Genomic DNA, 14,368 nt, shown 5'->3' with positions numbered 1-14,368 from the left:
AAGCATTTGTCAAATTGCTCTTTATGATAAAACTGAGAATAAGTGAACCTCATGGATTATGGCACAAAACTCAATATTAGGCATTCAATTAATTTTAGTATTACAATTTAATTGTAACTAAATTACACCAGGAGCTTCTCTGCAGAGACTGTCACTTTTGCTTCTGTTCTGGAATTTCTTTGTGCGTGGTATTGCTTTACCTTCAACATTGTGTTGCCGTGATTTCTCAGATGCTGTCTCAATTAGTGGTTGTTTATTACAAATCACAGAACTAATGGCTTACATTAGAACAGCTAGTCACATAGTAAGCAGGGTTTCTTTAGAGTAACCTCTTTGGTTTTTTTTTTTTTTTTTGTGTGCTGCACTCTGAGTCCTTCTGTTTGATTATCAGGAGCTTTTATTATTCAGACATACCTTTGCTTATTAACACAGGGTTTCACAGCTCTGGGTTCTAGAAATCAGTTTAATTTCAATGTAAGAAAAATAATAATTTTTTGTCCGTGTCTATTCCTTAAATCATTCCTGTAACAGAAATACATATTAATAATAATTTAACCAAGTACATGCATTAATAAGGTAAAATCTCTTTGAACTCTAGTTAGTTTTTAATCTTTGAATTAGATTTAAAAGAATGAAATATTAGAATTTTTACCATACACTCAAATAGAAATTGAATAATTAGAACTAATGGTAGAATTAAATGGTGACATTTTAACGTTAAATATGATGATCTGGTATATTACAGTAGATATTTTCACTTAATTTTTATGAAGGGTAGGATTTTTATGAGCAATAATTCAGGAAAATATGGGTCTACTTAATGGAATAATTCTCTTTAAGACTATTTATACTGACATTGTTTTTTTCCCCTTCTGATACCCTTTCTGGAATCTGGAAACTTTTTACTCATTGTTCTTTTTTTTTTCTTAGTTTCAGCCCAGACTCTGAAGAGCAACCTTGATTCCATGAACCAGCAGATCCAGCGGCTAGAAAATGATATTCAGAATTTCCCTAAGACGCAAGATGAACACGATAAGTTCGTAGAGAAGATGAGCATATCCTTTTTGCACGTCCTCATTGGTGAACTGAACATTCTGATCATCTGGTTGAGTATTTACAGCACTTGAAAACATGTTTTAAGTGTCTTCTTTCAAACCTTTATTCTAGAGCAGAGAAAAAAAGCATCAGAGAACGTGCTGAAAGTAAGAAAAGTGAGAAGGAAAGTGAAAGAACTGAGTAGAACTTAAAGCATCTATAATCACACTTCCAAGGGGGAAACCAGAGAACTTTCTGGAAGAAAGTGGTTATAGTGACCAGTCACAGAGATAGTAATATGGGTTGTTTTTTTTTTTTTTGCCTTAAGGAATCATTTTAATAATATTTATTTATACACTTTTAGAAAAATATCAGCAGTAAAGTTGATATTTTTATTATTTTAGCTTCACATGTGTTTTTTTGAAGGGCAGAGTATGTATATAATTTTGTTAATGGTTCTAATGTCATTTTTAACAGATAATTTTAGAGAAATATTTACATTTTTTGCACTCAAAAGTGTTTTGTCCTTTTTAAAGTCTGTGGGAGAATACGATATGATGTTGGTCTAACTTGCTTTCTCTCCAAAATTTTCCTATAACCAGCTTTAGTTTTGCTCCAAAGTATAAAGTAACAAGTAAAGTGTACTATGGCTACAAGAAGCTCACCAAACTGCAACAAAGACTAGACAGAAGCCCTTTTTTTCTTAGAAGAAAAATTCATAGCTATTTTTTTTTTGCACAAAGCACCTTTCTGTGTACGTGTATGGAAGCATTTGGAATGTGGTGAAGTCCAAGGCATTTTGGGCATTTATAAAAGCTCAGATAGTTCTTTTGACATCTCTTCTTTCTTACTGCAACCAGACAGAATCTTGGTTTTGTGGGTTTTTCAAAGGAGGTTAAAAAAAAGGAGCCATTTGCAGCTGCTCATCACATTTAGCAGGTGGATGTATCGAAGAGCTTCTCCCAACTCCCATGCATTTGAAAAGTCAGTTTTAGCAGGATTTACCATCTGAATGGATTCTGTGACAGAATTTCACTAGAAGTTATTTAATATCTTCTCTGTATGGATTTATTTTAAGTTTCTGACAAGACTGCAGCAAAGTAGCTTAGGGGAGACAACTCCTGACTAAGTGGGAAATTGTTTCTTATTCCTTGCATATTCTCTTCCACCTTGTCTTACTTGCAAGGTTAAGAGACTTGCTACTAGTAATCACAGTTATCAGCTCTGCTATTAGAAAAAAAAACTCATTTCCCTGAGATACATTCACATCAGAACAACTTATATTGTTGCCTCGTAATTGTCCTTTGCCTTGTCACCCCGTGTGTGGGCTGCACTCTGTCACCTCAGCCCCACTTCTGTTCAGAAATTAAATCAACATTCTGAAATGCACCTTCACAGTTGTATTTTCTTGTTAAGCTTGATGGCTCTGGTTTACAGGCTATAGAAATGATTTTTCAGTTGTGCTGATTAAATGTTTTGCCATTTGTTGTTTTGCTACCTGTATATTTATTTATAAAAACAATGGGCATCACTCTAATAGTTTAATGAAGAAAAAGAGTCAAAGAGGTAATATTTAACTTTTTTCTTTTTGCAGTTTATCACCTGAATTTCTTATAGAAGGAAGATTGTCTGACAAAGCAAAAGAGTTTAAAAAAAACTAATGTACTAATGCTTCTTTGTATTGGCAAAAATAGGAGGGTCCTATGAAATTTCTAAAAATTATTGTTGCAAGTCTCCTGGGCAACTTAACTTCACTGCATGTACCTTGATGTCACAGGTAGATTACCAACACTAGGTAATTAAAATAGGCACCTGGAACTGTGAGTGCCTGACAGCTTTTATCAAACTAGTGAATTTGGTGGCTTGACAAAAGAGATAAGCCTGTAAGAAATGAACTGATTCTACCTGAGGATTTATGTTTGCATAATTAATAGATGACCTGATAAGTGGTGGGTTTCTTTTTTAGAAAGTCATCTCTCTTTATATCGAATGTTCAAATTTGTTTCTGCTTATCATCGAGTATTTCAAAGTTTTCTACACTCCTGTGTTTTTTATTAGGTTGAAGAATAGTTCTTAAGGGTGAAAAAATACACCCTGGTCTTCAGTATGTCTTTGTTTTGTTTCATCAGATGGTTAAAGATTTGTTGGTGGTGGCACATACTGAGATTAGAAGGTTAAAGACTTTCAGGCTGAGCATCTCTCCTGGTGCTTGAGTGTTTCAGGGTTACAGCTCTACTGTAACACAAAGTAGAAAGTAGTATGGTTAAGCAAAAAAAAAAAAAAAGGGAGATTAAAATACTCTGTGAATTTCTTGCTATATTGAATAACTTATGTGTGATTCCTGAGACAACTTTTTTATGATCCGTGGCTGGAACTGTACTTTACTTGAAGAACAGTTTGTAAATAATTCAACTTTAACTGTGAGAGGTTTCTTTTATAATTAGCCCTGCTCATGCAGCACTGGGGAGTCTGATTCAACAGTTTAGAAAAGTAATTACAGACTAAGCCAGGTCTGGCTTTCCCTTCTTATTTCAATTCAGTGTTTGTGCCTCTAATTGAAGATGTTTTTTTTTTTTAAACTGCAGAGCTCTGAATTTTAGCTTTACTTGCTGTAGGTGTATACACTGTTTTCTTTTTAGTGATGTAAGTTTCTAGTTGGAGATTGAGAAAGATATTCAGATTAATGGAGTTTAAATGTAAATGTTATTAACAAAGATTAAAGACAACAGAATGAAAAGCAATTTCAGAGGGAATAAATGGGAAGTTGTACAGAGTTAACTTTTTAATTAATCTTGACATAGAACTATAAATACATAAATAATAAATACCACTTCTTTCTTCCTTCCAATGTACACACACTCAGTGACAAAAGTTTATTCCTCTAGAAAATAGACAGGAGTTCTGAATATTGTTCCAAGGAGAAGGGAAAAGAGGCAGATCCAGCAGTCAGGAAGGCATGTGTTTGGTCATTAAGGTCATGCTTTTTGTCATCCTACTGCCTGGAGAGCATGATTTTGGCTGTATTGCTTTTGGATCATTATATATTTTATAAACAATCTTACATTAATTTATTTATATAATGTGTCCTAGATCTACTAGTTTATCTTTAAAGGAAGAGTTTATGTGGCTTTTCTGGTTTTCAACTGTATCATTTACCCTATTAGGAGATACTCACATGCCTAATCTTATTAAAATCTTTTTGCCTACCAGAGCAATAAATGCTGCCATTTCTAACTAACATTTCTTCTAACTGATTGCATACATGTGAAGAATTAAAAGCTTATTTTTAAAGAATTTCAAAATTAGAGGAATGATGAATGAAAGAGCAAAAATTGATGCAGATAAAAAAATTCAAAGCACTGTGCATTCATCTTATCATTAAATGGAACAGCAGCAATTTGTGAACTAATTTTAATTTTCTGTAAGGAACACCATTCATTAAAACAGAATCCTTTTTATGAAATAAAAAAGCTGCCTTCCTGAAAGGCATGTATTCTCACTTGATATGTATTTATGCTCACAGTTCCATCTAATAATGATTACTGCTTCACAACTGAATGTGAGGGGGTTTATTTCTTTACTTGATGTACTTCAATTGTACAGAAATGATCTGGAGAGAAGTCTGCTTTGTGTGGGGGGGACTTTTATGCAGGGAGAATCTTAGATATTTAATGTGCATTGAACATCAACTGATGATTCTCTTGTAGGAGCTGCACTGCAGCATCTCTTAGAGCAGGCCACTGGGGAAGGAACAAATGTGCTCCAGACCAGGATCTCAGCATCTGGAAATGGCTGGGAACCTTTTTCCCCCTTTCTGAGTGACTGAGCAGCAGGACATCAATTACACACTGACATGCAGTGCTGAAAGGATGTTAATGGCATTAACACTCTTGTCATCTCCTAACACTTGGGATTTCCTCCTGGCTTGTTATGGAAAAATAATTCACTTAAAGTGTTTCGAGATGTCATTTTTAGGAAAGCCTGTTTTTGTTTTTCAGACAGCTTGACATGTACTGGTGTCTTAATTTCTACGTGAAAATGTACATTAATATCTGAATTTGTTCATAAATAGGGACTTCTCACAGATAACCCCAGAAGGGAGAAACTTCCAGGAGCTTTTGTATGTGTCCCTACATCTGAAGAACTGTCTTTTGTCTGAATGTATTTGAATGTGTTTTTAAATATAGAGGCATTTCTCAGTACTTTGGGAACTGGAAGGAGAACCATTCAATGGTTTTTCAAATTCTAGGTCATGTATAATCTTTGAAACAATTTTATACATGTGCCTTTTCTTACAATATTTATATAAAGTTTTATGTTCTTGCTATCCACAAATATGACATTTGAAAACACTTTCATTTGCAAGTGCAGCTCTTGACTAAAGTAGGTATTTGGGAGAAATTATGATTATTTATCCAGATAAAATACTTTTCCTAAATAGTGTGTAGTAATAGAAATCTACCTTACTGCTTCTAGATGGAGCATGGCTTTTATTTTTTATATTTTAAGTTGCCGTTACATTATACAAATCATTAGCCTTAGTGTTGAGCATTTCTTTCAAGTTAATCTTTCTGCTTACAGTTCAAAACAAACTCTAAGGAGCAGTGAGCAGAAAGCCTAGGTGTGTACCTAGGCTTGGTTTAGATCACTGAGTGTATACAGGGAAAGGAAATAAAATTAAAACTTCATTAAATGCTTAGCCAAGGAATTTTTTTTGTTCTTTTCAACCATTAATTGTTAGTTTTTCTTGCTAATGTAGAGAAAACAGAACAAAACCCACTAAATTCGTATTATTCGTACTCTTTGTAAATGAAGAAAGGTCAGAAACAATGAAACTTTAAACCCTTTTTTTAATTCCAGTGAGGAAAAATAGACTACTTTAAGCTTCACTCAACTCTTTTGAACTTTAATTTACTCAATTCTTAAGAAGATCAACTGAGGTCATCATATGGTTTATTTTGTTACCATCCATGAAATAATGATGAACTTGTTGAAACTTTAGGATTTGCAAATATCAGTAAATTACAATGAGCATCCAGCAGTAGGAGGAGACTTTTATGGATTATTTAAGATTTTGTAGTTTGTATTTAAGTATGAGAAATTATTTCTTCAAAAATAAACTTGTGATAAATTTAACTTTTTAATAGCAGCATACAAGAAAAATCCTATTTTTTGCTCAAGTAAAATAGTAAGTAGAAGAAAAAGACTTTGCTCTGCCTACTGAAGGTTCAGCACAAAGAAGTAACCGTTTATTTACTGTTGAATCTTTAGTTTAAGGAATTTTATGTTTAAATGGAAAATACTTTAAGCAGTAATTACAAGTCCTATAATGCTGTACATTTTCTGCTTTACTGTTAATTTTAGTATATAAATTGTTCATGTTTCAAGGAATTTCCTGAAGTAGAACATGTATTTAAATATCTGGAATACCATTTTTCCCCCACTACAGACTTGTGTCAATTTGAACTTATTGGTAATGAGACAATAAAATGCTCCTAAGAACTTCCAACTTGTACTATCTGTTCTAGAGGGTTTTTTTATGCAAATTGATCAACATGAGTAAAGAAAAAATATCATGCGGTTGGTGTACATTTAATTTTGCATCTAGGACTCTCTGTTCTAAGTTTTTGTGTCTCTAAGACAGCTAAATTTGTGATTTGAGTATTAGATTTGAGATTTCAACGATTTGCTTGGCTGTTTGACAGCCAGCATGTCTGCATGCCCCAGATTTCCATTATTTTGTGTTGCCCCAAATGCGAGAAAAGAATCACTAAAATGCACTTTTGAAAAGGAAATTGACAGTGTATCATTTTCTGAGAGGTTACATTTAAAAACCTTTTATCTCTGAACACTCGCCTCATATTTAAATGGGTTTGCTAAAGCAACCAAGACACACTTGATTAAACTGATCGTGCTTGTAATTCTCAGAAGTACATCTGAGGGGCTGACGTGTTTCATCAGCATTGGCAGAAAATCCCACTTCTGAAAGCACTGTGATAGAAGATAGGAAGAATTAGTTTGTACATATAATCTGCTTTACTTTCCCAAACTAGAGGCTTTTTTAGAAAATTCAGGGCATTGGTGAATAAAGTGTTTTTTTCTTCTTCCATTTTTGCATTGCTAATTGTTTAAGCTCATGGCATCTCAGCATTTTGAATCCTATTGAACAACTGACCGTGCCAAGTTCAAAATCAGATTACAAGCAATTTGGGCTATATTTAGTTTTGTATATTCAATTGGCATTATTAAGCTATGGGGAAAAAAAACCTCCACTATTTGATGTTGTTGAGCTCAAATGTACTAAAGTTGTTTACGTAGTCTTTAGAGAGTATGTCTTCCCAGCATATGAAATGATCTGCTTGGGCAGAGTTACCATTTTGTAGGTACCAGTTTAAAAATAAGATAATCAACAGATCAGAAATATGGCCAGGATCTATTGCAAATAGAAGGCACAACATCAGAAACATGTTCTGAAGATGTTTGTGCTGAGCAGCACAGCAGCACTCACACACAGCCCCAGAAACTGTAATCTGTTTGTTTATTTATTTATTTTTAGGAGATCCTGTTGTTTACTGACAGCCATGATATAACTTGCTATTCAATTTGATTTCCAGTAAAAAATGTCACAATGGCCTTGTGGCATTTACTAATCGTTTTGCTTACCTAATTTTTCACCCTGGAATAATAATAAAAAAAATCCTCCCACTAAAGTTGCTTTGAAATGTTTGCATGACTGATGTCACATTTTTTGTGACTGGATATTTGTCATGAGGGTTAATGGACATAATTGAATTAATGTAAGATTAAAGGTACCATTTCTGCTGCCTGTAAATATTCTAGACCTGCAGTGCATTATCCAGTTGTGTTTTCTGTGATGTGCAGCAGGTGAATGCTGTGTATCTTAGGACAAAGTTAACTTATAAAATTCTATTGCTGAAAAAAGGCAAATTTTTTACTGTCTTAATAGAATGAATCTCCTTTTCTAGTCATGACTGAAAACAGTTGCCTATGGTTTGTTATTTAATACAGTAAATGGCAATGTTCTTTCTAAATTTCTAAATGTCTTCTTTCTAAGTTAGTGAGGAAAAAATCAATCAGTTTGTCATGATCCTGTTACAAACCTAATTTCAGAATTGCTTTGCAGGTTTTTACACTGGTCATTTAAAGGGAGACTATTTTCCTTTATTCACTCCTGTGCTTTGAGCATCCATGGTTACTAAGCTGCAACCCTTGTAGAGTTAGATATTTCCCAATTAAGATGAGTTTAACCTTGTGGAAAAACAACTTTGATATCTTCCTGCTTGGTCAAGTCCAGTTTTTCTACTGAGACACAGTATAAAATGAAATACATTTTCCTTAAGCTGCCTCTTTGACAGAAGAGGATTGAGGAATGAAAGCTTGAGCATAGTTTTAGCCTTAATTTTTATCCCCTCTACTTTGTTCCTTCTGAGTAAATACTAAGAAATATGCGAGAAATAGAGATAGAGGAGACTGTCAGTCTGTCTTCCACGTTAAATCTGTAAATTTTAAAAGCCAGTGTGGAATTACAAGGGCTTTTGTAGGGTGTGTGGAGTAGCAGGTTTATCTTGAACCAGAGAACACACTATCATTTGCAAATCTCAAACCATCTCTTCTGTTTTACTGCCTCTCGTTCTCAGCTTTAATGAGGCATACTGAAGATTTCTGGAATAAATGTGGGTGATTTTCTGTGTGTGTGGTTTTTTTAATCACCCAAAGTATGGAATTTTCCTCAAGGTGTACTGAAATTCTATATTTTCCTCTGTGGTACACTATGCATCAAAAGAATTGTTAGTCTGTTTTTATTACGAACCATCAAGTAACAGAGATGCTGTTCAGGTATTTCATGTTAATTGTTTAATTTGATGCAGTCTGTGTGTTGCTCAGTGAAATGGAATTTGGAAAACTTAAAATTGGTCAGGTCTAATCTGGCAAGGTTCCAGATGTTTATTTTTATCCTAATATCAGTTTTTTACAGTACTTTGCTGTGCTTTTGCTTAGTACCTGGCTTTATTCCTTTTTTATATTATTCTGTTTTAATATCTTTATATTCATTGTTGGGAAAGGAATTCTACGAAGACCTGCATAATTGGTCAGGAGATATTCCATTCTTTTATGAGCAAAACATGTTATAAGACAACAGAGAGATATTAGTAAATCATTGTTTCAGTGCTTGACCAGTTATGTGAAAATTGTTGATTTGCTTTGAGACAAGATCAGCCTCAGACTACAGGCTTTAAGTGCATAAAAACACAGGATGATGAGAAATAACAATATGTTTAGTAGAATAAGGAATTGCTGAGGTTCTTCAGGGACTGCTGGAAAGTCCATTTTTGTATACTTGCTTCAGAGAGAGTCTGTAACAAAAGGCAAACAGTGTATCAGTTAAATTATCAGATAAAAAAAAGTCAGTAAATACTGCAGTTACAAGGGAGGGAAGCACTGAAGGGTCTCGGATCAGGAATCAGGACCTAATAGTGTGAGAATAACTTTGGAGAGGTGTGGGATGCTATAATGGAGAACAACTGTAATGGACATGTGCATTTTGTGATGATATAGTTTGTTGGCAAGATAAATTGTGCACTATCTCCTCTTTTTTATGAGGTAAAAACCCGAGAAGCAAACACAGTTGGAAGTGCAGTATAGACAATATGTTCCTCATAAAGGAAAATTAATTAATTTGAATTTTGCTAAGGGTGTCTTCTTTATTTTGTTGTGTAGAGATGGCTTTGTGAGTGTCTTGATTTCAGGGGTTTTGTTATGTTTGTACAGATACCATACCAAAGAAATCAGGTAAGTTTGCAAATTGTTTTACACAGAATTGAAAGTAGGACTGGCAGGTTGAGGGGGGCTCTCACAGAAATACATGTGACTGGGCCTGGCGGGGAGGAAAAGTTAGAGCAGAAGTACATAAAGACAAAGAAATATGAAAGAAAAGTGCCAGTAACTCATCTTCATGAAAAATTGTATGATTTTTCATAGAAATATTGAATCTGTGAACTAAATTAAAACTCTGTACTTATATACTCTCAGTTATGTCTAATAGAAGTTTTTTAAAAGAACTTTCCCAGATGGTGATCTTACCCAGTTCATCTGGATTTTCAGGGTCAGCTGGCACTCATTATTTGTTACTTTAATGTTGCTTTTTAAAGGGTTCTTTTCTTCCCTTCTTATTTTCCCCTCAATTCAGATGTATACAGAAAGAATTGTAAATGTGTCTTCTTGCCAAATTCAACACACGGTGCTTTTTAAAGAGCTTTCCGCTTCCTTTATTATCATACATTATTTCTTTTCTTTATTTTTTTCCTGTTTGATTTATCTTTTTTAAAGCAAACTGAAAATGCTTGCTGTGTTCCAGGTGACAACTATAGGATTATATAGGTATAATCTTTACTTGGATTGAATTTGAAAAGCACCTAATAATGTGTCATGTTTTAGTGCATAGTGTTCATTTCTCTTGGAACTATCTGATGTCAGTAAAAAAAAAAATTACAAATGCCTTTGGAAAATGATCCTTTGAATTTTTACTGGTCTGGACTAAGGCGCAGTTTTCCTGAAGTGAATAGTTTAAAATACAAGAACTATGGAGCATTATAAATGAAAAATGTGTTATACAAAGCAGATTATCAATTTTCTTTGACAGTTTATTTCTGCCTTCAGATTTGCATTCCTTTTAAGAAGGAAAGGCCTGATGTGAGGGGGCAGAAGATTATACTGATTTCTTTTGTATTGGGTCATACTATGAGTCCTGTGAACAGGAGTGTACAGATAATCTGTACATTCCACTGTAGTAGAAATAAAGCAAGAAATTGGTAAATGTCACAAATGGGGAGACAGTGATATGCAGCAATAACTGAGTGGCAATCAAGAACTTCAAATAGCTTCTAATTTTTATTTATTGAAAACATATATTCTGTAAGTTATGTAGTATGAACTTTTGTACATTTAACTGCAAAAGTTTGATTAGAAATTGGTGTTGGATTTTTCGTTTAATCCCTAAGATTATGTGGATTTGCCACATGAGGGAGCTCCATTCTGTTTTGCACCTGGAAGACTGCACCTAAAATTGGGCTTCAAAGCTGATACTGAGTAAGATTGAGAAAGGATCATATACAAGAAAGGAAGAGAGTATAAAAAGAGTCTACGTTGGCTAGCTAATGAGAGGGAACTTTTTGACAGTTATCTACACAGGCACAAGAAAAATTATTTAGGAGAAAAAAGCCTGCTCATTTACAAGATTCTAAAGAATAAAATTCCATGGACAGAATTCTACTTCTATACATCTAATGGAAATCTAACAGCTCCCTGATTGTGAATAATTGCCTGAGGGAAACTGTACCTTCATCCTTGAATTTATATTAAACCAACTTGTCTAGATCACTGAAAGATATTTTTGTAAAGAATTGTGCGCTATTAGGGTGATAATCCATTAGAGATCCATTCTCTAATTGTTGTGTGCTTATTTTAAAATCAGGAATTGAAGGGAGAGTGCATTCTGTAAATCCCTGGAGCTGCAGCTTTAGATATCAAAATCAAACTGTCGTGAGATGCTGCTTTAGCAAAAATGTTGTTGCTGTTCATGGAACTGCTTTTTGCCCTCCACACTTCTCCACTCCTCCAAAAAAATTATTTTTTAAAAACCTAAGTTTTTTGGAGGGGAAAAATGTCACCGAGAAATAAGTGGTGCCTGTGAATAAAGGAAACTTTGATTTCAGATCCTGGCTGCCTTGTGATCATTCTCTTTGCTTTTCTCTCTGACCAGAACAGTTGTTTAAGAAAGAGTGTCTCCTGTCCGAGATAGCTTTGCCCCAAACAACTGGGAGTAAAACACAGAAAAGTCAGGAAAGTGAAGTAATCCCTCAAAATTCTAATTGTGTGCAAGCAGTGGTGAGCTTCTAGCAAATAATTTCCCAATAACTTACTAATACCAAAAATATGGAACCATTTCTGAACAGAAAAGAGAAGGGAAAAGACATGCACCATTTTACTCAAATCATTTATGATGTGGGGTTTTACATAGGCAACTGGTATTCAAAATACTGCTTAGGTGCAAAGTAGTCTCTCATTTTTAGTGTAGTCTTTCATTTTCTCCTCTACTTGAATTTGTGTTTGCTGTGTTTGTGCTTAACAAATCTCAATTTGAATAAATTTATTCTGTGCTTTTGTCTCAGGCGACACAGAATAATTCCCTTTCCTCCTTGATTCGGGCTCTTGAAACATTACACAATCAGAAGTTTTTCAGATTTCTCAAAACAAGAAATTGAGGATTCTGACATTGCAGCATTAAAGAAATATGGGGAGGCGTTTCTCTTTTCCTTCCCCATACTTCACCAACAAAACTTTATCTAGATGAGGTACCCATCAATCTCCTGATTGAAGCTTGTTAAAACTGGAGGCACCTGACAGCTCAAACATCCCTCGCTTAATTAAATCCACATAAAGTGAGGGGAAACTGCATGATCAAAGAGAAAGGCAATGTGGTTGCAGTTTCTATGAAAGATTTAGGGCACCAAAAGCTGTAATTCTTGTTTCAGGTATCTGATTGTGTGATACAAAGCTAATATAATATTTCTGGGCGTGGCTCCCTTACCAGGCTTTTGCTGAAATACGTATCAACAACTACTTTTTTTTAATTGTTGTTAGAACATGTTTGTCAATGTTTTGTGTTATTTGAAACAGTCACAATTAATTTGAATATGATATGCAAAACAAATTTTACAGCATCATTTTGTTTGTAATTGCTGCTTTTTTGTTGTTTTCTTTCTTGTTTTTATTCATCTAAAGAGATTTTTATCTAGTTGTTCTCCAGGGAAGAGATGCTCTAAATCCATTATTCTTGCAATGTTTTCTGTTTGATATGTGCTTGACTATCATGTGTTTGTTGTTGCTTTCTAATTAATACACAAATAGGGATTGTTTGTCACCACAAAAAATGAGAGATTTGTTTTTCAAAAAGCTACAGTACCACTCTTCATACTGTTTCAAATTATTTGAAAATCAAAATATTATAAATGAGAATTGAGTTAAGCACTAGATGATTTCTGTTGTAAAAGCTGCTGGAAAAGCACCTACGAGAAGTACTCAGGGAGTGACTCCTTTGCAGTCTTCTTAGTCTGGGATTCCAGCCAGAAATGTGATCCATGACTTTGAAGGATCTGAGCAAAGATCTATGAGTTTTGTACAAGTATAGGAAGATGACCTGTAAAGCGTTCACAGGCTGGAACAATAAACTGGAGAACTATTGATATTCTTTTGTAATTTTAAAGATTCTTTGCCTTTCTTCTGTCCTGTCATCTCACATCCATTGTTGTAGTACTTCCATAGGTTACCTGCTCTGCAGGTCATGGGGATGTTGAAGTACCTGCTGCAGGTCTAGGATTGGGAGGGTGAGATAGTGAAATACGTAACCAATACAGGCTGGGTGTGAAGTTATCTCTACACCTGTATCTATTTCATTCTTCTTCTGGTGTAATCTTCTTATTCCTCATTTTTAACAGCTCTCACAGCTTCCATTCAGAACAAATGAATCTAAATTATCGACCTCTTTTTATCCTGAACGGAATTTTGATGTTCTCCTAAAAGGATGTTTTTCAACTGTCAGGCAACTCAGTTCCTCTCAGCGTGTTTTTACAAAAGGACTTTCAAAATTCTGGTGACTTAATCAGTGGAAATAAAGCTTTGTTTTTACCAGGATGAAAGGTTTGGTTTGCTTTCAGGGGTACTAGAGCTTTTAAAAACTGTTTTGATCTTTCTGTCTTCTGTTAAAAATGGGGAAATGGACTTTGGGGATTATTCCCCTGTTACAATTACGGGAAAAAAAATCTTAACTTGTGAGGTCATCAACTTTCTTTTTTTTTGAATAATGAAACCCCAAAAGTGTTTTAGGTTAATTTAGGTTAATATCTAGCTGTATTTTTGGAGTTTTTAGATTTTTTCTTTAAGTATTTTTATTTAAGATAGACATGATCTTGCCTTCTCTCTACCCTATGGCTACAGAAATGTCACCTTTTGTATTCTTTTTGAAGAGTCAAGTGCTCTTATTTACTTTTAAAGTTTTTTTCTTTGTGCTAACACTGGAAATTCTCAATTTGGCATCCTAAGTCTTTGAGCAGACTTTTCCAGTATAAACCAGTTCAGGAAACAGCCTTTGGAGCTTTGTTCCTTGGTTCGAGTATCGTATAAAATAGACCCTTGTTTATCAGTTTTTACCTAGAGAGTTTCTATGAGACTTTTCAAGCAATGAGCACTGATCTTTGTGTTCTCATTAACAGAAGTATAAATAAAAAAGCAGTATTGAAATGATGTTGACATAAGC

The 14,368-nt window shown here is 34.2% G+C and overlaps 1 protein-coding gene across 6 annotated transcripts in view; it reads left to right on the top strand.

Annotated features, from left to right (window-relative positions):
- Positions 1-14,368, top strand: part of DIAPH2 (diaphanous related formin 2) — a 199,630-nt gene that overhangs the window by 98,137 nt on the left and 87,125 nt on the right. For all 6 annotated transcript variants that reach the window (XM_051788472.1, XM_051788455.1, XM_051788466.1 and 3 more), the window contains one exon: positions 931-1,056. In XM_051788472.1, coding sequence (XP_051644432.1) covers positions 931-1,056 — 126 coding nt within the window. The remainder of the gene's footprint in view (positions 1-930; positions 1,057-14,368) is intronic.

Source organism: Manacus candei, unplaced genomic scaffold, assembly GCF_025592945.1.
Source record: "Manacus candei isolate 608988 ecotype Guabito, Panama unplaced genomic scaffold, ASM2559294v1 h1tg000003l, whole genome shotgun sequence".
NCBI classification, from domain to species: Eukaryota; Metazoa; Chordata; class Aves; order Passeriformes; family Pipridae; genus Manacus; species Manacus candei.
Note: the sequence above shows the minus strand (reverse complement) of the source record. Positions and strands in the feature narration are given on the sequence as shown.